The sequence below is a fragment of the Equus quagga genome, chromosome 6 (genome assembly GCF_021613505.1).
Source record: "Equus quagga isolate Etosha38 chromosome 6, UCLA_HA_Equagga_1.0, whole genome shotgun sequence".
Lineage (NCBI taxonomy): Eukaryota > Metazoa > Chordata > Mammalia > Perissodactyla > Equidae > Equus > Equus quagga.
Window position 1 is genome coordinate 32,357,834 of NC_060272.1, and position 23,224 is coordinate 32,381,057.

General features: G+C 37.0%; 1 protein-coding gene across 9 annotated transcripts in view; it reads left to right on the forward strand.

Moving 5' to 3' along the window:
- The window catches only part of MYCBP2 (MYC binding protein 2), a 255,562-nt gene that overhangs the window by 24,651 nt on the left and 207,687 nt on the right, over positions 1-23,224 (forward strand). For all 9 annotated transcript variants that reach the window (XM_046664365.1, XM_046664367.1, XM_046664368.1 and 6 more), the window contains exons 2-5: positions 3,495-3,570; positions 8,343-8,558; positions 16,281-16,434; positions 21,199-21,395. In XM_046664365.1, the coding sequence (XP_046520321.1) occupies positions 3,495-3,570; positions 8,343-8,558; positions 16,281-16,434; positions 21,199-21,395 (643 nt within the window). The remainder of the gene's footprint in view (positions 1-3,494; positions 3,571-8,342; positions 8,559-16,280; positions 16,435-21,198; positions 21,396-23,224) is intronic.

Genomic DNA, 23,224 nt, shown 5'->3' on the forward strand with positions numbered 1-23,224 from the left:
TTGAAACCCTCTTATTCCAGAAGTTCTTTGAATTTGGACTTATTAAAATCCTAGCATTTTAGAGTTAAAAGAACCTCACAGATAATTTCCTTCATCTTGTTATTTTACAAATGGAGAAACAGATTCAGAGTGAGAAAGGTTTTTAAATTGTTATGACTAATTATTGTTTTGTTAGAAAACAGACTCAGTAATGAGCTGATAGAGAAACTAATGATCTGTATCGTGGAACAACTTGCAAAATTTGTTTGTTCTTGTACTGCAGAAGTATTTTGTTTTCCTTAAACAGTGGTAGCTATTAAGAAAACTTCTTTGGAATTTTTAAAGTAAATATTTTAAAATAATTGTATAAAGTGTGTTAATAGTCTTTGCCTTTCATTACCACTCATAATTCTTTCAAATATCATGGGTGGGAGGTTCTTTTTGTGAAAAGACTAAAAATCTTACAGGACCAATTCCAGACATTTTTCATTAAGCTCCTGTTTGATTTAGGATTTAAAGTCCTAAATTATCAGAAATTCCAAGGTGACTTATTAATGTGTTAAGACTGGTTTCTAGAGTTTTTCGTTTATCTGTCCATCCTCAGATATCATGAAAAGTTTTTTTAAGCTTAGTTCTTAAATGCAGTCGTATAATGGGATGTTCTGTTACTAACAAATAGCGTTTTTGTTTTCTGATGTCGAGTATAGGTTTTCTTCATATGATTTTTAACTTATTACTGGCTCTTTTTGACAACCTACTTCTAAAACAAGGCAAATCAACAAAAATCATGGTAACATCAATTTGTGGTTATTTGAGGAAAGCTGATTCTTCACCTGGTCTATATTCAGGAATTAGTGGGTCCAGATTCATTAAAATTGTTATGACTAATTAAATGCGAAATGCACAGAAAGAAGTATTTTAGGAATAAATATACAGTCGTTTGAACTTTAAAGTCCATTAAACAAAACAGACAAAAAGTATTGGTGTATACTTGTGAAAATTTAAGTCTGTGATCACTTCACTGACTTCAGGAAATTATCTTAATCTGTATTTATATATTCTGCTTCTCTGAAGATTGGTTTTGAGTGAACCTTAATGTTTTTCTAAATTGTATAGACGGGGATAACCTTTTAGCAGTTAAATATTCGTTACTGAAACAACCGATTTCAGTCAAGTAAACTTTAGTATAAAGGGAGGTTGGTTTCCTAACCGTACACGAGAAATACTCATTGCTTTTTATTAACTTATTTCTTCATCTGATATTTCTTCAACATCCTTGATGTGTCAAACACTGATGCAGGTGCTGAACATACAGAGTTGAAATAGACATTCTTCATGCTCTCACAATGCTCATAGTTGAATAGATTATGTGAGCAGGTACATCTGTTCATGTGTAGCATTTGATACTATTAATCACTCTCTTTCTCTTTACTCTTTTAGCATACTGTCCCGGGGAAATCTCATCCACATGCATGGTTTCTATTACCTCCTTTGCACCAAAATCTGCTTAAGATAATCCCATGGCTAACAGCTTAATGAACATTTCTGGCTAGATATCTTTTAAATGTTTTGGTGTATCTATGGACCTATCCTTGGTCCTTTGCTTATTTTACTCTCTGGGTAAGGCTTGTAGCTTCTGAACTTCCTTCTTTTCTCCCCTTCCTCTCTCCTTCCTGTTACTTTCTCTTTCTCTCAAAATAGTATTGAGTACTTTGTTACAGGCACTTTTCTGGGCAAAGAGGCCACAGCAGTGAGCAAGAAAGACATGGCCTCTGTACTCTTGGAGTTTACAGCTTGGTGAGGGAGTGATACATTAAACCAATAATCCTGTACATACTGAACAGTTGTAGATTAGACAATGAAACACAAGTGTAAAATGAATGAGTGTATGTTAGAGAAACCAACCCAGTCTGAGACATTCCTGAGTAAGTGACACTTAACACTGGGACATCAAAGATAAGTAGTGGTTAGCAGGAGAAGATGTGGGAGAGAATTCCAGGCAGGGGAGAACCTTTGTGAAAGCCCCTAAGGTGCTTAGCAGATTCAAACAACTGAAGGAATGTCCTGTGGCTGGAGTATGGTAAGTTAGAGAGGGATGCAAAATGAGGCAGGAGAGGCTGGCAGAGGTCAAATCTTGGTCGAGGATCTTTTAAACCATGTCAGTGCTTTTGGACTTTAGCCTAACGGAATTGAGAAGTTATTAGTAGAGTTTTAAGTGGGGGAATTACTCAGATTTGTGTTTTAAAAACTCGACTTGGGTTCCTATGTGAAGAACAGATTGAAGGGGCAAATATGTGTGTGCAGAAATGAGTTAAGTAGCTTTCGCAGCTGTCCAGGCAAGAGGTGGTGGTAACTTAGATGATTAGCATAGCAGAAGTAGAGATGATGTAGACAGATTCAAGAACTATTTACAGGGTATACTTGACAAGATTTTGTGATGATTTTGGTTTAGGGGGTGATGCTGAAGGAATTTTCATATGCTTGGTCATGTCTGTCTTGTTGACATTTTAGTGTCTTGGCCTCAAACAACTTCAAAATCGAACCCATTTTTTCCTTTCGCAAACTGATTCTTCCCCTTCACTTCCCTATTTTTGTGATTGGCATCCCTACCTCCAAGTGACCTAGGCTCACAACTTTTTTTTGGTTACAGCTTCCACCAAATTAGTTACCCAGAGTGTTAAGGACTTGACCTCTGTTGCATCTAGAATCCCTTCCTTCTTCTCCTCCTCCTCCTCCTCACATTTTGTCTTTATTATAGTAGTAGCATCCTCTTGCTAGATCATTAAACTATGCTTTTCAGTCAAGTCTCTGAGCTCCTTGAGGGCAAGAACTATCTTTTTCTTGTGTCTTTAGTACCTAGCAGTGTGCACCTCAGCATGGTAGACATAAAAAAATATTAACTGAAATGCAAGTAAAATAAGCTATTTTCCTTGACTCTTATTTCTTCCAGTAGATTCTTATTCTTTGCCATGTATTTTTTTCTCTTTCTGAAAATCATTCAGGGGCTTCCTTTTGCTTAAAAAACAATCCGGTCTTAGGGTTGTGAGGTGATGAAAAACTGGCTGCTGGATATGAGAAATGTATGACTTGGGATTTTCTTATAGTAATTTAGTAAAATTGGACTCCTGATCCTTTTTGCACTGTAGCCCTCACTACTGCAAAGAGCAGATTTTTCTGGGAAGGGAACAAAGCTGATATTTATTAGCATCTTCACTGTTAAATAAAGTTTTAAAAAGTTCATTTTATGCCTTTTTAAATTTTATAAAACTATTTGCAGAAGTTCAAACAGTTTTCGGTCATTTAATGTATATTTTCTTCCAGTATTGTATCATCTCAATAGCTATATTATATTTTAATGTCTTATATGTACATGTAGAGTATATTGTTTCAAAGGAAGAAAGTTTGTGGAAGAACTACTCTAGTGTCTACTTTGGAAGTACCTATTTTTAGTAGCTTTGTATGTCCTAATATGAACTTTTATAATTATTTTTTCCACTTTTTTTTTACCTTTTTAGAAATAAGAAAATTTTAAATAAGAAGAAATTGAAAAGAAAACAGAAGAGCAAATCAAAAGTGAAGACAAGAAGCAAGGTAAAACTGCTGGCAATTTATGGGGAATAAGGACTTTTTCCGTATAGTAATTAGAATAAAAATGCCAAGATTAAAAAAGTATGAGTATAATTAGCAAACCATTTCATTTCTGTGTGCTAAAGTAATTTTTTAAAAGACCCTTATTTGGTTACACTGTTTAGTTTCATCTTTTGGGTATTTCTTGACCAGTAGCCTGGAAGTTAACATCTGGGTGCTGAAAATTATTTATTATTTGTTCTTCATACCTTCGATCACTTCTTTAGGGGGACATGTTCATGTCTCTTCTGTTTTTCACTCTGATTACATGTACTAGAAACTGAGTGAAATCGTCTTGGGTGTTGAGACTTGGATTTGGGTTCATCATATGCCTATGCATATGTCATGGATTAGGGAGAATCTTGGTGCATCTGTATTGTTCTGAGCTTCTTTCAACTGTCGGTGGCTGTGCAAATGAAAAGGCAATATAGAATATTTGAGTTAGGTGGGACTTTAGAGATCAAGGATCTCTTTTTTCCACCTAGTACAGAAATCTTCTCTATAAAATCTGTCTAGTTTTTTCTTAAACATTTGGAGGGGCCAGATCCCATTTAGTCTAAAAGAGTCTCTTTTCTTTTGTACAGTACTTAGAAGCCTAGACAGGAAGAGAGGAGTCATAACTATGATTTCGAACAGCTCCACTTTTGGTTAAAGAAACAATAGCTTAGCTTGGCCTGTATATCATATTTAACTTCTAGAGACAATTGTTTCCAGTCCTTTAATTAGTGTTCTTGCAATTTTAACTGAGAGAAATATATTTTAAAGTAGTAAATCAAAAAAATAAAATAAAAGGATAGGGGGTAGAATTTATTTGGTGGGTCTATCTTGCGACATGGCTGGATCCAGGAATTAAATAATGTCATCAAATTTATGTCTTCGTCTCTTGCTTCTGCTTTCTTCTCTGTGCAGGCTTATTGCCTGTGGCTGAGGACTAAGGCTACTGGCAACTCTAACTTCATTTTCTTTGAACAAGAGGCAATCTCTCTACTAATTCCAGCAGAAAGTCTTGGATATGATTTTTGGTTGACCTGCACCGTTCACTTTGGCTTGGAGATGGCATCTTTGATTGGTTAGACTGAGTTATGTTATAATCCATTGATGGGTGGTAGGTGAGCACCCTGATGAGCAGGCCATGTGGAATGGGAGAAGAGTGGTTACCCTAAGGAAAATGTTACTGGGTGCATGGATAAGTAATATATATTCACTACATCACCTCTTATTACTTCTGCTTTTGGGAGAGAAGAGGGAACTGGAGAACATTCTTAATATACTTAATATATAAAAACCTTTAACAAATACATAGTCATTCAGATTTCCAACCTTTACCCCTTTCCACTTTTTGGGGCTATGTGCAAAGTCAGAGTATGAGAATCTTGAAGGTCTTTTTAAGTTCTTTTAAGGTTTCCTTTGTTGATTTCCCTAAAAGTGGTGGCATATGATATCCAGGAAGAGGTGGGAAGTACAAGTCTTTCATCCCCTTCAGTTCCATCTCTAACTAGCTTTGTGCCCTTAGTAATTCATTTTTCTTCTCTTTTCCTCAGGTTTTGTATCTGCTTTTTAGAAGCAGCTTGTGATAAGTGATATAAAAAAACTTATTCATTTATTCCTCAAACTTTAATTGCACGCCGACTGTGTGTAGGTATTATCTAGGTATTTGGGATAGAAAGATGAGTAAGAAACATTTCCTGCTCCTGATGAGCATGTAAAAGTGGTAAAGTGGTGTCGTGAGTCTCCTTGCCCTCTATTACTGTTTCTGGACTATTTTCCATCTACTTTCTTTTTTAAAAATTTATTTAAGAAATGCCAGTGGGGTTTTTTTCATATATTTAAAAACAAGCATTTCTTTTCAGCAAAAAAGTTAAAAAGCCATTTAGCTGTTTTCTTTATCTCCTGCTTTATTCTGTCATTGACCTCATCCACGAGCCATCTCCTTCATTTAACTTCCTTCTCAGCCAGCTTACATACCACAGTCTTTTTAGAAAAACTCTTGCTTAATCTTCTGTAGTAGTTCTCTATAGCTACTGTAACAAATTACACAAACTTGATGGCTTAAAACAACATAAATTATCTTACAGTTCTGGAAATCTGAAGTCCACAATGGGTGTCACTGGGCTGGAGGCTGAAGGAGAGAATTTATTTGCCTGCCTTTTCCAGCTTCTAGAAGCTGCCTGCATTCCTTGGGTTGTGCCCCCTTCCATCTTTGAAGCTGCCAGTGGTTGGTTGTCTTCTCATGCTGCATGACTGACACTTTTCTGTTGTTACTGCTTATTCTCTGACTGTCCTGCTACCCTTTCTCATTTATAAGGCCCTTGGGATTACTTTGGGCCCACCCAGATAATCCAAAATAACCTCCCCATCTCAAGATCCTTAATTTAATCACAACTGCAGGGTGACTTCTGCCATGTAAGGTAGCATTCACAGGTTTCAGGGATTAGGGGGAAGACATTTTTAGAGGCTATTATTCTGCCTATCTCATCTTCTTTTCCCTCATGTGTATTTGTTACACTCATCTGACAAAACTCTATCCTATACGAATCCAGCAGGTTTTTTCTTTCTCTGCAGGTGAGTACCATGTGCTACTAAAGGAAGTTAAACAAGTTAGTTGATACCAGTACACGTCACCAATCTCAAATGGACCTTCTATAGAAGCCAGACTGTGTTCTTATTTTTTCTGGTCAAATGGTTCTCCCATTTTCTCCTGTGACTATTTCAGACCTTTGCCACTGTCCTCACACTTCTGATAAATCCTGCCCTCCTGCAAATGACTTTCCCTTCCTACAGGAGAAATCAAATGTGTCACATGGGAAACTCCCTCAGTATCCTGCTACCAAATTTGTCTGTCTTAAGTTAGGAGCCTTAATAGCAGAACCTGACACAGGGATTTTAAGTGTATAATTCAGTATGTTTTGAAAGATACTATCAAGATTCAGAAAATTTCCATCATCCCCAGGGGTTTCCTCATCCTCTGCTGCATTCCATCTCTCTGTATCGTCCTGGCTCTAAGCAATCACAGATGTTCTTTCTGTCACTATAGATTAATTTTCACTTTCTAGAATTTCATATAAATGTAATCATACAGTGTATACTCTTTTGTGTCTGTTTTTTTTCCCCTCAGCATAGTGATTTTGAGTTGCGTCCGTGTAGTTGTATATGTTAACAGATCATTCCATTGTTTTTCTTGATTAGTGTCCCATTGATTTGTTAATCATTCACCTGCTAATGGACATTTCAGTGTTTCCAGGTTTTGGCCATTGCAAATGAAGCTGCTGTGAACATTGCTGCTCTGTGTGGATATATGTTTTTGCTTTTTTGGGGGCGTAAATACTTGGGAGTGGAATGATTAGGTAGTATTTCCTTCTATGATTTGCCACAGAACTCAAAAGACTTAAAAGCAATTTATACTAATGGCTAAGATTTATTCCAACAAAAGTAGGGAGCAAGAAAGAGAAATGTATTGGTGATGTCTAGGGAGTTATGGTGTAGGCTTCCCAGTCCTTCCTTGTCTGAGCATACAGGACATGCTTTGTCTCTGGCAGTGAACTATTGGGATATGTGTGGAATGTTTCTGCCCAGGGAAGCCCTCTTGAGTCTTAGGATTCGAGACTTTTATCTTCTCAAGGGCATATCCTGCTATGCAGCCAGCCATGGCAAGTGAAACTCAGGTGCACATCATCCATCTTGATGTTTGTGCAAAGCAATCGGACAAGCCAGGAGGCGTGGTCCATTGTTCCAGGTGTATAACAAAATCATCGATAACTAACTTAAGGGATGCTCTAAAGACCACATTCCCAAGGGTTGGCCAAGGGTCGAGCATGGTTCCCTTGGAGAAAGATAAGGAATAAGCAAGCATACCTACAGTGTTAACTCTTTCCTCACAGTTGGCATGGTAGATGAATGTTTCACTTTTGAAGAAATTGTGAAAACTGTTTTCCAAAGTGATTATTCCATTTTACTGTTCCAGCAGTAGTGTATGGAGAAATCCAATTGTTTTACATCTTTGCAAACACATGGTATTGTTTGCTAGCTTTTAAAATTTTAATCATTCTATTAGGTATATAGGGGTATCTCACTGTGATTTTAGCTTTCTTTTCTCTAATGACTAATGATGTGAAATCTTTTCATGTGCCTTTAGTTGTGAAATATCTTTTCTTTGTATTCATACAAAAAGCTTTAGGAAAAGCATATGCTTTAGGAAAGCGTATGTCTACAATCTGCAGTTTTCTTGGCATTACAGTTACTTGAATGAGAATGAAATTAGAAGAATTGATTAAAATTAAGGGTTTTTTAAAATCCCTATTTTCTGTTTAAATCCTTATATCTACTTTTAAAAGAATCAAAATGTAATTCAACATTTGTAGTACATCATTGAGACTCTGCAATACATCTGGTGTCCGTAGAAAAGCACCAAATTAATATCCTTCAATACTCCAGCAGTTAAGCTTTGTTGGCTTTATTCCTAACAAGGGGTAAAAGTGTATTCCTGTTAAGTTCTTTCCCTGCTGCTTTCCACCCCTTGTCAAGTTGGTTATTGCTGTGTTACTCAGAAAGTGGTGAAGTGTAGTAGAAAGGGTACTATAAGTTGAGTCAATAGACTTAATAGATTTTCTTTGCTATGCCTCTTATGTATGTGACTTCTGCAAATCAAATCATCTAGCATGTCTAATCTTCAATTTTTTATTTAAAATGAGAATCGATGATAGGAATATGAAATTGAAATATTATATCTTGTATTTTAGTCCGAAAACTTGGAGAATACAGTAATCATACCAGATATCAAACTACATAGCAATCCTTCTGCATTCAATATTTATTGCAATGTACGCCACTGCGTTCTGGAATGGCAGAAAAAGGAAACATCATTGGCAGCTGCATCTAAGAACTCTGTGCAGAGTGGAGAATCAGATAGTGATGAAGAGGAGGAATCCAAAGAGCCCCCTATCAAGCTTCCAAAGGTAAGTCACTAAATTCCGCTTAGATGCATAACCTACAGGTGTTTTGGCTATAATACATATATTTGCATTGCTAAAATACCTTGCTTTTTATAAAATTGTCCTCTAAAAATAACAGGGCTTATGTGTAAAAATAGGTTTGGGGCAGACCAGGAAACTCTGTGCAACTTGATAACTGGAGTGCTAAGAGTCAATAACTGGTAACTCAGTGGGGAGTGCTTGGAAAGCTCAGGCAGGGAGATCAGTGGGTTGGAGTCTGTTGCAGGGGCTGTTAAAAATGTACAAAAACAGTAGAGTGGAAATGGTCTCCTGTGGGTGTTGAGCCTTTGCAGATGGGCGTAGAGCTCTGAGCCAGTGGGCTGCCATTAAGGTGGGCACAAGAGGAAGTGTAAGTTACTACAAACCAAGCGCCATGGGAAGCGGGGGGTACTCCCCTCTGGGGAGGGAGCCTTGTGTACAGGTATACATTTTAGTTTTTCTTGAAATATAACTAGAAGGGCTCCTGGCTGTGCAGCAGCTGAGCTGAGAGCTTTTGCCTTTTCTGCCTAAAGTTATTTTGTACTCATGCTATTCTGGCTTCCCTTGCCTAGGAAAAAAATTACATGCGAACCAGCAAAACTTCTCCATTGTTCTGATGTCACTCTGTTATTTAACAGGGGCATATAAGCTAATTGAAGTTACAGAAACATATATTGTAGTACAACAAACTGTTCTTAAGGTATTAAGGAACTGTTCTATTTATGTATTGATATATTTCAAGACTATAATATTCTTTCATACATAATATATTTTTTCTGTGTAGTAGGTGTAGTTAGTATTTCTAACAAAAGATTATGTGAAAATATACATATTTTTAAAATGGTACCTTTATCATAAGTGATTTATGTATATTGCTTTTTTCTAAATAGAGACATTTTAAATTATTTCCTTTATCATAAAGGATTCATGTAGATTGCCTTTTTACCAAATTGATATCTTAAACTATGCTTTGAAAACTTATATATATATATATATATACACACATACATGAGGTACCACGTAAATACCGTCATGTGCCACATAATGATGTTTTGGTCAATGATGGACCATATATGATGGTGGTCCCATAGATTGGGACCGTATAGCCTAGGTGTGTAGTAGGCTGTACCATCTCGGTTTGTGAGCAGTACACTCTATGATGTTTGCACAATGAACTCACCTAACGACACATTTCTTCCCGTCTTTAAGCAACACATGACTATATTTTTACTGTTTGGAAATAGCAGCCAGGATAGAAACTATGTTCCTACTCTCATTTCTTTTGCACATTTCATGGTGGCTGTTCCTAAGTGCACCACTGTCCTTAATCATTACTGTCAAGTTTTTCTCACCTTATTCTCAGTAGATAACTTGCTTCCTATTTCTTGGGGTAATAGAAGTTTTCTGAACTTCCTCAGCCTTCTAATCAACCATCTTCAAATGTCCTTATCTCCTCTTCTTGGGACCCTTCTCTTTCCCTTAGTCCTTTTCTCTCCAGTGTCCTTAGCTGTACTTCTCTACTAGCTTCTTTCTTCAACTTAAAACAAGCAAGCTCATCTTTTCCATGTACACCCCTTCAGGTAGAGGTCATGATCTCTTATTCTAATTTCTTATGTTTAATTAGGGGAGATTGAGGAACATATATTGTTAAGTTTGGGATATGAGGCTGTAGGACTTAGGTAGTGTACTTTGGTAAGAATTCCATTCTGTAATGTGAGTGAGTCACAGTATACTACTGTAATTGCCCAGCTTAAGTTCAGTATTGGGAAGAAAAATAAAAACCCAGAGAAATCATTCATACAGGTTTGCAGATTTTGAACAGTAAACCAGTTTAACTTCAGATACTGCACAATCAAGAATAACTGATTCTTAAGACTGTTTCAAAACATCAGGATAAATGAGTATTAAAGAAATAAAATATCAGGCATTCTTAAGACATTTTTTTATCATGATTAACAGAGTCAAAAGGGGATCTTTCAAAGAAAGTTAAAATAAAATTAGTTGGCCCAACTGATTAATATTGAGTTTTCCATCAAGTACTGACCCATCAGGAAACAGGATATAGTGATTAAGAACATGGGTAGTGGAGTCACACTGCCTGGGTTCAAACACTCATTGGTAAAAATATTAGCTGTGTGATGCTAGGAAAGTTATTTGATCTCTCTGTGCCTCAGTTTTGTCATCTGCGAAATGGGGATAATATCTACCAGATAGAGTTGTAGTGAGGATTCAGTGAGGTAATAAACGTCAAATGCGTGCGTGCTTAATGAATGATAGCTATAGTTACAGTCAGAGAGATCATGCGATCAACGAGATGAACGAGAGAGGAAGAAGTGAGTGAGGAGATGCCTTTGTGCAGAGGCAGTTAGAATGCTCTGGGTTGGGGCCTGGGTGGGGAAGGAAACTTTGAGGGGATGTTTGTGGGAGCCGTTTGCATGACGTGAAGGATTGGCATAGAGGAAGAGCTGAGGCCTTTAGGGTTTGAGGTGTTGGGAATTTGAGGACAGGTGAGAAATGTTGGCATTTTTCTTTTCCTTTTGACCATTTCCATGCTTCTGCTCCAGATGCCACTCTTTCATGTCAGTTCCTTCCTTCTCTTTGTTGTTCCTCTCTTGCTCCTCCCAAATGTGTGGCTGTCGCTTTCCTTCTCTCCTGAGGTTTCTTTCTCTCCTACTCTTTTCTCTCATGTAATTAAGACAATTTTTATTTGTTGTTGAAATATCATTTTGACACAATTTCAGTTTTTCCCATCCTGAATTTTAAAAGTTAAATTGAATTTGACTATTATGTAGACCTTGCTTGTCAGGTTTTTTTTGGTTTTTGGTTTTTGTGGGTCAATAATCATTGACTAAAAGGACTTTCTTAACCCCACATAAATGCTTCTATATTATATTTTTTATCCAAAGCACAGTTTTTGCCCAGCTCAAACTGTCTTTCACTATCTAATTTCCAGATCCTCTGAAGTATTCCAGATTTTATCACTATGTGATTTTTTTTAATAGTATTTAGGATTCATACTTCCCATTCAGTCTTATTCGGGGCTAGTAATGCCACATATTTTGTTAAAAGATGTAGACCTAGATAGACTCATTTATTTGCTTCTTAATTCAGTAAATTCCTTTTGAGTCTATCGCAAGCGTTTTATTAGGCCCTGAGAACAAAATGATGAGACACAGTCCCTACCCTCAAGAACGTTATGTCTCCCTGGTATAGCAGGCTTGTGGAGTGCCTTGAGCATTGATAGGGGTGTGCTGGGCATAGTGGGACACGGTGGGGTAGAGATGCAGACTGACTGCAGATGCACTGGCAGGCAGAGGGAACAGGATCATCATAAAGTGTGAGTTGTCTATTTTGGCTAGAGTGGAATGGCTGAATAGGGCAAGAGGCAGAGAGCAGGAGCTGGATCATGAAGGGCCTCATATGCTATGCGGCCATTTTCAGATTTTGTCTATGAATTGGAACTCCTGAAGATCTTAAGCAAAAGAGTTTGATCAGACTCGTATTTTAGTAAAGTTACTCGGGTGCCAGTAAGGCAAGTCCGCTAGAGGGTGGTGTGATTAGAGCAGAGGGACCAGTTGGGCAGTTTCTGCAGTTGTCCAGGAAGTGTTAGTGAGGGGTGGAATTAGGGTATGGCAGTGTTTGGCGTACAAGAAATGTTAAGGAAGCAGAATTGACAGGAGTTGGTAATGAGTTGTATATGAAGGCTGAAAGAGAAGATGGAATCTAAACATATTTTCAAAGTTTCTGGGTGATGATGCTGTTTACAGAAAGGGAGAATTGGAGGAGAAACAGTGCTTTGTTGGCATGATGATCAAGTTTAGTTCTGGCTGTACAGAGTTTGAGGTAGCTGTGAAGTGTCCACTGTACACCTTGTAGGGCTGAAGTTCAAAAGAAAGGTCCCAGCTAGAAGTATAGACTTTGGAGTTATTACAGTGTGGTGGCAGAAGTTGAAACAATTCTGTTAGAAATGGAATGGAGGATGGGATCAAGAGCATTGTTTAAAAATTAAATTAGCTTTGAAAAGTTGTAAGAACACTTTTTCCTCTGAGTGTGAAGAGAAGGGAAGAAGATGGTAGTAGTTGTAGATAAATTTGTTATGTTTAGAGGATAGGAACTTCGACATTTCACACCCAAATCTTCTGAGAAGCAGAATTCTTCTTCCTCCCCTTTTTCCCCTTCCTCCTCTGCTGCCTTTGCTGTCGTCACTTCCTCCTCCCTTCCTCTTGCTCCCCTCTAGATTTTTATTTTTTATTATTTGTAAGTGTTGTCTCTACCAAGTATTTACTTTATACAAAAAGTTTAAAAAGACAGTACACTTCATTCTGTAGTAACATATAAATTACTTTTGGTTTCCTCTTGAGCTTTTTCAAATGTATTCTGAAAGTATTAGTATTGATTCTAGGACTTTTTAATAGAACAAGATATAATTTCTAATAGCAAAGAATTGATTATTATTAGTTTGTTTTTTAAAGATTTTATTTTTTTCCTTTTTCTCCCCAAAGCCCCCCAGTACATAGTTTTATGTTCTTCGTTGTGGGTCCTTCTAGTTGTGGCATGTGGGACGCTGCCTCAGCGTGGTTTGATGAGCAGTGCCATGTCCGTGCCCAGGATTCAAACTAACGAAACACTGGGCCGCCTGCAGCGGAGTGTGCGAACTTAACCACTCGGCCACGGGGCCAGCCCCAAGAGTTAATTATTATTAAATCTAAATGTAGTGTAACTAAACTTTATGTTCACACTTGTTAGTGAAATTAAGTCACCTTTGGAAATAACGAATTAACGAGAGCAAAGTAAAACCTTGAAAGACTCATTATGTTGTTATGTTCTTTGGCCACGTATGTTTTTATCTCAGTTTCCCCAGCAGTGACATTGGACTGGCTGTATCAGGTAGTTATTTGGGTTTTGTGTTCCTTCAAGTATAGTAGAGAGCCCTCAGGATTTAATTATTTAAAGGCAACAGTAAAGGTAAAATTCAGTAAATTTACAAAAGACTATTTTCTGAAGGTAAGTGGAAGACCATGTGTTGGGTAGTTAGTTATAGCTTCTTATTGAAAATATTGAATCTTAGAGTGTTATCTTATTATTATAATGAACTATTCTATTTAGAAGTCACATTTATTAACTTATTTTTGCTAATTATAAAGACAGTACATATTCGTTATAGATAATTTGAAAAATGCAGAACATTTTTATAAAAAGGAAATAGAAATTAAAAACTGGAAATCATTTCTAAAATTCTATTAACCAAAAAATACGCACTATAAACATTTTTATATGCACACATTGAGTATATTTATTTCTGCACAAATGAAATCATACAGTATTTGCAGTACTATATTTTTTCTCCTTATACTTTTCCTTCCTAATATTGAGGGAGGAGAAAGTATAGTCTGTTCTCAGTGACTGTAAGATACGCTTTGTAGTGTAAAGTGCAATTTCAAAGTTCATGCCTTTGGTAAAGTACTGTCAGCCAAAATACTCTCAGAAAAAAATGCTTACTTCACAACATGTTTTGTTCCTCTGCTCAATAATAAATATGATTGGAAAACTTGAGGTTGATTTTTATTTTGTTGTATATTGAATATATATCACTATTCTGGAAATAAATTAGTTTTCCTCCTTATTAAAAAAAAAACCTACAGTGAATTAAGATAGAGGATTAGTGAGAATCCACAGTGGTTGACCTAGACAGATGGGTAATTCTTTGTCCTGATCATTATGACAATGTTTTGTGGGTACCTCTCAGTAAACTAGCTAGTGTCCTGTTCTTAGGCAGCCGTCCTGAGGTGCCTATTGTCATACTTTTGTTATTGCACCTTAAACTTAGCAGAGAGACAACTCAGGAACCTGTTCAGTAAGTAGCTTTACTGTTTTTGCAAGATTCAATACTTTCTCTATTACTGTAGGAATCTTACAACAAACAAACGCTAGCCAAAAATGTCATTTGTGAAGAATCTTCTTTGAATTATAAAAAGTCATGATTAGTAGTAGTAGAGTAAGCAATCTTAAAGACTCTTGGGACCTAATAGTCTCCCATTGGCCTGAGAATAGAGCCTCATGTTTTGTACTTAGGAGATCCTTGACTTCAGATTTATTTCCTGTAAGTACATAAGCAGATGGAAATCTTGGACACCATATTGTTATTTTCTAGTCTATTCTAAGAAAAGAAACTATGTCAAATGGAAAATTTTCATTGCTTAATGCGTTTAATCAATTGAAACTATACAAGCACTTCTGTAATCTTAGCTATAATCAAGTCTGCTAGGATTTTAGATAACTTTTCTAAAGACTATCCTGCTAGTTATTTTGACTTCTCAGTCATATCTGTATTAATGAGAAACTTTGCAGATGGTAATCATAACTGCAGCTGACTTGCCTGCAATTCATTTGACCCTTGTCTGGAAAATTTATTTTGGAGTTGCAGTGGTTTTTAGCACACAACTGAGAGAGTAATTAAATATTTATTGTCTGCCTATCATGTGCCTGGCACTGGGCTAGTCATGGAAGATATTAAGCTAGTTAAGACATGCTCCTTGTCCACAAGGAGACCACAGTTTAGTTAGAAAAACAGAAACAAAAATAGTCAGTTGTGCTATAACATAATAAATGCTTTAACAGAGGTCTGGACTGGATAAGAATTACGTGCAAGGCTCATTTACCCTGTTAGATTATAAACTCTGAGAGGACAGAGTCTGGTATGTCTTTGTATCTCCTGTAGGAAGGTGACCAAATAAATACTTAAGAAATATTTATTTAATATATAAATCAATGCACAAATCTCAACAGAGAGAATATTCTTCTACTGTTACATCTAATAGAATTAATGCTTTGATGCATTTCTAATAATTAGTCTTGTTTTAACTTTTTCTGTTACTTGTCCAAATAATTTAATATCTCCTGAAAAGATCTTATACATCGGGTTCTCAAAATGTTGGCATAGCCTGAGAGAGAGAATTTCATTGTCTGTTGTTCTGTCAGTCCTCTTGAGTATCTCCTTGTTTATACCAGTTCCTCACATTTGCTCTGTCTTGAGTTACAGATTTATCTATCTTTTGCTAGATACTGAGTCAGATTTTTCTTGGTCCTGATGAGGAATGGTAAGATAACTAAAGTAAAAGTAGCCATGATCTTTTAGGTAGGCAATTATTAATTCTTTTGGTGATAAATCCTGTAAGAAAAAGGGGCACCATCTATAAGTAATATTATGGTGATTGTACCATTATAGGAAAGGCTAATGTGAAAAGCTCCTTTTTGAATCTTTTCACCATATGTGCTATATTGACTTTTTTTCTGATCATAAGTCACAGTTAACATGACTTAACAGAAGAGTGCTGATTTTTACTTGAGTACAACCAAATTAACTTTGTAAATTAATACAATTTATTTTTTCTGGGTGAATGCAATCTAGTATCATCCCTGTTATAAACAGTTTTCATGATGTTTTATTATGGCTTCATTATACTAAAACTACTTTTTAAACAATGCCACCATTTTTAAACCTTCCATGTAACTAGACGGTTTTCTAAATCTTCAAATTAAACACACTTGATTTTTTTCTTTTTTTATGTGTTGATTTTTGTTTTTCTCATTTAAATATTGCAACATTAATCATTTGCCATGGAAGTAAGCTGCACCAATTAAACTGCCTGAGAAGTGTTATTTGCTTACATGTTATAAAGTGTAATTCTTTTTTTTTATCTTAAATAGATCATTGAGGTTGGACTTTGTGAAGTTTTTGAATTGATCAAGGAGACACGATTTTCCCATCCATCACTGTGCCTCCGGAGTCTCCAAGCCCTGCTTAATGTGCTTCAGGGTCAGCAGCCAGAAGGCCTCCAATCAGAGCCACCTGAGGTCCTAGGTAAGCCCTCAGGCACATTGAATGAAGGCTTTAAATGTAAAGAGCTTCTCTTATGAAGCGCCTACAACCGCCTGGAATGCAGTCTTTGTTTAATTATGTTGCTGAAACAGCAGGGATATACATTTTAAGTGATTTTGCTATGTTCCACTGGAGTAATGGATTAAGAGTTATAGTTCATGTGCAGGCATCTTTTGATTATTGTGTTGATGGGGAAAAAGCAAAATATAAATCCTTGGAACTCACAAATAATCCTCAAGCCTGATAGTCACTGTTAACTTAAATTGTTCTTATTAAACCTTTGGCCAAAATGGCTAACATTGACTTTCTCTAATTTTACATGTTACTTTGGAGAGTTAAAAAAGTAGCAAAAAAGGGGAACAAATGCTACCAATCCCAAACAGCACAATTAGGTTCTAAACTGAGAGAGCATTTCTTTTGTATTCATCATAAATAAATAATATTTTTGTTATAGTTCAAGCTTCTGAATTAGTAGCAACTTCCATTAAGTAAAAATGTTTGCTTTTTGTAAAGTGTGTTTGAATTTTATGAATGCCTGCCTTTTGTGCCAGTGACCTAGGTTCACCGTATAATTCTGTAAGTGAGATAGGAACTCTTAAGGAACAGAAATAGAGGTGAAAGCACAATTGTGAAATTGCCTAATTGCTTTTCTCTGATGCTAACCATGGGCCTTCAAAGAGTCAAGAGTTTTCTAAATCTCAAGCATTAGCTTGTATCAGAGTCCTGTGGGCCCTACCTGTGGAGTTTCTGATTTGGTAGATTGGGGGTGGGGCCCAAGAATTTGCATTTGGCCTGAGTTTCAGGGTGATGCCCATGCTGCTGGTCTGGACTGGAGTTTGATCTTTTTTCTCTACTGGCTATTTGGATTTTATTCGACCCACATGTGAGAACCTAATTACATGTGAGATGGGGGGGATTTTTGGCCATGTATAGTGATTAGTTTTTGTGTTTGATTTTTTTGTTGTTTTGTTTTAGTGGAGAAGGGGAGTGCTGGCCGTGAAAACAAGCTGAGGAGTTTTTAAAACAACTCCCCTCACTCACCCCCCATGTTATTAAATGCTGCTGCAAGAAGCAGACACCTTGCTGGTTATTGTTACTGGTGGCACCAGTGATCAGATTACTATTGTGATGCACTGTATCAGATACTATTATGATAATTGGCTTCGTGGCTTTTTACTGAAGATTTTATTTAATTAATTAGTTAATTTTATTTGAGAATATCTTGCTAGCTATTCTTAGCTCTGGTCTGTCAATTACCAAATAATTGAAATATTTAAAATATCCACTAAAACCTGTATATCCTATTTCTTACTTTGAAAAATGTGCTGAATCATTGCTGTCCTCCTACATCTTCTACCATTCTTTTGTCTTCTATCTGTTGTTAGATGCTTTCTTTTGTATCCATCTGTACATAAATGCTACCTCCCATTTATTCTTTTCAAAGTAGATCTTGTTCTTAATACTGATTTTTGAAATTATAATGTGTGCTTTATCTTAATCATCTTCTATCAAAACTTTCATCTGATGAATTTGTTCATTTTTATTTTCTTAACAGTTTCAAATGCTATACTGTCTTTGGTCTCTCTCTTCTATCCTTTCAGTGCTTGCTTCTGATCTCTTCACTGCTTTGACATTTTTCTATTGAGGGATTTACCATAACTTCATATTTTTTATTTCGTTTAATTAGCACAAATATAAATAATTTGGTTCTTTAAAACTAAATTTCTATTGAAATCTGTCTCTGCTTTTTTCCTTTGATCTAATATCATAATCACATTACTTACACTTTTTTCCGCTTTGTTTTTTTATGCCATTCATGAAAATATATGTATATATGTGTTACTCTTACTGTCAGAATAACTTGATGATTATTGTACACCAAGCTTCTTCTCTTTGCAAATGGACTGTGATTTATAAATTATCTAGTTAAAAAAAATCGGGGCCAGCCCAGTGGCATAGTGGTTAAGTTTCTGTGCTCCACTTCAGTGGCCCAGGGTTCGCAGGTTCAGATCCTGGGTGCAGACCTACACACTACTCATCAAGCCATGATGTGGCAGCGTCCCATATACAAAGTAGAGGAAGATTGGCATAGACGGTAGCTCAGGGACTGTCTTTGTCGACCAAAGAGAGGAAGGTTGGCAACAGATGTTAGCTCAGGGCCAATATTCCTCACCAAAAAGAAAAATTACTCCCTTATATCTTATCTTTCTATTCAACTTAAAGTTAGAATATCTGTTCTCAAGTATTCACTTAAATGTAATAGCACCTCCTGTGTTCTATGCTAGGAGCGTATAATTCAGGGGTGATCAATACAGACATTGTCGCTGTTATCATGGGACCTAGGATCAGATAGTTGGACACATGTATGATTGTAAATGTGGATAAATAGTGTGGGGGAAAGTAGAGGGAGTTCTGAGAGTCTATACCAGGCTTCCCTGAAGATGTGACATTTGAGATTTGAAGGATGAGTAGGAAGGACTTAACTAAGTTTCTAGTCAGAAAGGACAGCATGCAGTAAGGCTCTGGGTCAAGAAGGAGAATGACTGAAAGAAGACTGTATGGCTAGAATGTGGAAAGTGAAGAGAGGGAGGGCTTTGCCATATATGAGGAAAGAGACATGGACCAGATCGTGTGGAGCTTTATAGGCCATGTACAAGGAGTCTGGTTATGGCTCTAGGAGGAGTGGAAAGTCACTCTCTATCTCCTTTTGCTTAAAAAATATTCTTTATTATATAGCCCTTATACTCTTTTTTTTTTTTTTTTTAAAGATTTTATTTTTTTCCTTTTTCTCCCCAAAGCCCCTCTGGTACATAGTTGTATATTCTTCGTTGTGGGTCCTTCTAGTTGTGGTATGTGGGACGCTGCCTCAGCGTGGTTTGATGAGCAGTGCCATGTCCGCTCCCAGGATTCGAACCAACGAAACACTGGGCCGCCTGCAGCGGAGCGCGCGAACTTAACCACTCGGCCACGGGGCCAGCCCCAGCCCTTATACTCTTTTCTTCCACTCGAATCTAAGTTTTTTGGTGGCAGAGACATTCTTTGTCTTGTTTGCCAATGTATTACCCCAACTTAGAATAGTTCCTGATGTACAGGAACAATTCAGTAAATATTTGCTGAATAATGAAAAGAAATGGGCAAAAGGGTAATAATAGAAGGAAAGATGGACTAACAGAGGGATAAATGAAAGGATGGGGGGAAGAAAAGGCAGAGAGACGGTTACATGGAAAAAAGGAAATACTGAAGGATGTATAGACAAGTGAAGAAAGGGAGGGATAATAAAAAGGAGGAGGAGAAACAGGAAGGAATTAACAAAGGAGTGAATGGATTTTAAGTAGAAAACCAGAGTTTTGGTTTAAAAATTCTCTTTGGCTCTAAGGGAGCAAAAGTGAATGGTAGAGGTTAATTTATGAACACTTTTTAGTAGTCCAGTTCAGAGATGGTGATAGACAGGATGAATTGGGAAGATGGTGATGAGATAGAGAAAGTGGAAGAGTTAATTAGGAAGGGAAATTGATAGAACATAATTGGGAATTAGATATGGAAGATGAGGAGTAGGTAGAGAGAGCCTAGGTTTCTGTGAGTTAACCAATAAACCACAGATGGCCTTTTAGTTTTCAGAGAAGTGCAATACTCTTTCTCTTGTTCTCCTCCTTCCTTCCCCTTTACCTCTCCCTTTCTTCATCTTTCTCACGTTTTCTGTCTCTTTTTCTGACTGTTTCTTTCCTTTTCTCTCTAAGCGTTTTCAAATCCACCTTCTCTTCTACAGAGGAAATAGCCAGAAGTCTTTTGATTCAGTCTTGGGTGAAGTTGTTCAAGGACTTTTGTGTGGAGACTTCTGATGGCCATGGAAAATTCACGTGTTATTTTTCTGGTTTTGATACTAAATGGCTTTATGATTTAGGGACAGTCTTTTAACCTCCCTGTGTCTCAATTTCATTATCCATTACAGGAGGAGAATATCCATCCTGTTGACTTGGAGGTTTTTCTAGGCTATAAAATCGATTACATACGTACTCCCTCCACAATGTGAACTACTGTTATGTTAGCAATACAGCCAATTTTCTATTAAAACAAAGTATAGCATGTGTTTTGTGTATTCTGTTGTTGTTTTCCAAATAAACACTTAATTTTCTGGACACTTAACATTTTAAGAAGCGTCTATTCTTCCCAGTCTAAAAGGTAAAATAAGTGCAATGAATACTCTGTTACTTGATAGGATATTTCTTGAATATGTGAATGCCTCAAGGCAGGTTTCTTCCTTTTTTTTTTTTTTTTCTGTGAGGAAGATTCACCCTGAGCTAGCATCCATTGCCAATCCTCTTTTTTTTTTTTCCTTTTTTTGCTTGAGGAAGATTAGCCCTGAACTAACATCTGTGCCAGTTCCTCTGCTTTGTAAGTGCGTTGCTACCACATCATGGCTGATGAGTGGAGTAGGTCTGCACGCAGATCTGAACCTGTGAACTTTAACCACTCAGCCACAGGGCCAGCCCCAAGGCAGGTTTCTTTTAAATGAATTTGGAGAGATTCCATGTCTTCATTTAGAAAAATTAAGGACTAGATGTTCTCTAAGGTCCTTTTTATATAAATATTCTAACTTTGGGGGAAAAAAGGTACTAGATAGGATCTAATGCAAAGTGTCCCAGCTGCCTTAAATATTTTTTCATAATGAGGCAAGGTATAAATAAATATACACATAAAATGTTCTGTATGTCAAATGAATATAATTGAGTTCTGTTTTATCCACAGAGTCTCTTTTCCAGCTCCTTTTGGAAATCACTGTTCGGAGTACTGGGATGAATGACAGCACGGGACAGTCTCTGACAGCACTTTCCTGTGCTTGCCTCTTTAGTCTGGTGGCTTCTTGGGGAGAAACAGGAAGGACACTTCAGGCCATCTCTGCTATCCTCACCAACAATGGCAGCCATGCTTGCCAAACTATTCAGGTATTTCATATTTACAGCTGCTTAGAAAGTTATAAGATGCCAAGTTGCAATTTCATCTCAATTTCTGTGAGTAGGAATTCCCTGCTTTTTCTCATTCAGTATAGTGGTTTGATCTGTCCAAGGTTGATATATAAATAATCTACAGTATTCAAACTAAGCTACATGTGTGTTTAACTCTGTAGCATTGAAGGTAATAAAATGAAATTTGGCAAAACCCTAAATCTTTAGCCTGGTCTTTGTGTCAGTACCATAGCTTCCTCTTTCTGTGCATTAGCTTGTTCTCTGCCCTCCCACATCTCCCATCTTGCCCTGAATTTTCAAATATGGAATTCCTTCATAGTTTCTAAACATCTCTTCTCTGTTGAAAGAAGAGTATGATATCATTCTATATTTTTGATTGTTGATTATAGTTTTCTTGAATTTTATTTCTGAGCTACCTCAGCTTTGCATATAACTTTTCTTTTCTTTTTTTTTTTTTTTGCTGAGGAAGACTCACCGTAAGCTAACATCCATTGCCAATCCTCTTTTTTCTCTGCTTGAGGAAGATTAGCCCTGAGCTAACATCTCTGCCAGTCTTCCTCTATTTTGTATGTGGGACACCACCATAGTGTGGCTGGAGAGTGGAGTAGGTCCACACCCGGGATCCAAACCCACGAACCCAGGCAGCCGAAGCAGAGTGCATGGAACTTTAACCACTCAGCCATGGGGCTGGGCCTGCATATAACATTTTAAGCTTTTAACGTCCAGTTGTGGAATAAACTCTTCATCATTGTTAGTGCTGGGAAATATAATCCTCCTTATAGGCAACTTGATTTAATTCTTTTGCAATGTTCTGGAAATTGAGTAAAAAGTTTCAGTTTTAAGTCTCTATTATGTGCTCTTCTCTGGCTGCTTTGACAACCTCCAGAACAGGTGAAAGGGCTGCCTCAATCCTGTTATTAGCAGGTCAAAGACAGCAAAAGGAGTATTTGGGTCATTTTCTGTGACTTATTCAGCAATGTTGAACTCTGCTTGTCAAACATGAATAGTCACCTTACTCCAGATTTCTGTTCTTAGTCTGTTTCCTCTTTATGCTCTTCTTAAAATCCTCTTTTCCCTGTTTTTGATCCTTAATTATTTTGAAGTTCCTCTAATGCAGTGGTTTTCAAACTGTTCTACACTGTTCTTTGAGGATTTGGCAAAATTTTAATTTAAATATATGCTTAAAATATACAAATACTTTTTAAGTTTTAAGAAAGTAACACAAAGATTCAGATACCATAGTGACCAGAAACACATGAGCTTATTTTAGGCATGCGTGTGATTTGTTTTTGTGTAGACTTATACCCGAGGATATGAGGTGAGGTCTAAATGATGATTTGAAATTAATCCAGAGAGTGGAGGTGTTAGCGTTGGGGGTGTGGAGGAAGAATGTTCTTGGTATCCATGTGTCACAGCCTGGAGGTAAGAGTGGAATATCGAAGGCTTAAAGAAATTTAGTATAGTTATAGAGAGCTGTCAGATAACGGAGACAGAACTTGAATGCATATCTGTCTGACTGCAGTATTATACTCAAGCACTAGGCTGCACTCAACTGCTAGCTCCCCTCGATCAACCGCTGAGGTTCTCGATAGACCTGCCCCATCACTGCATCCCCAGCTGCAGCCCAAACACCACATTAAAGCCCGCTATCTTAACACAGCTTACAATGTTCTTCATGATTTGGCCCCATCCCACCTACCAACTTCATTTCATAAAACTCTCTTGGCCAGGCTAAGCATGGAGAGAGAAAAGTGAGAGAAAAGTCTTCCCTGAAAATGTATAATCATAAGATCTCAAATCATTCTGGG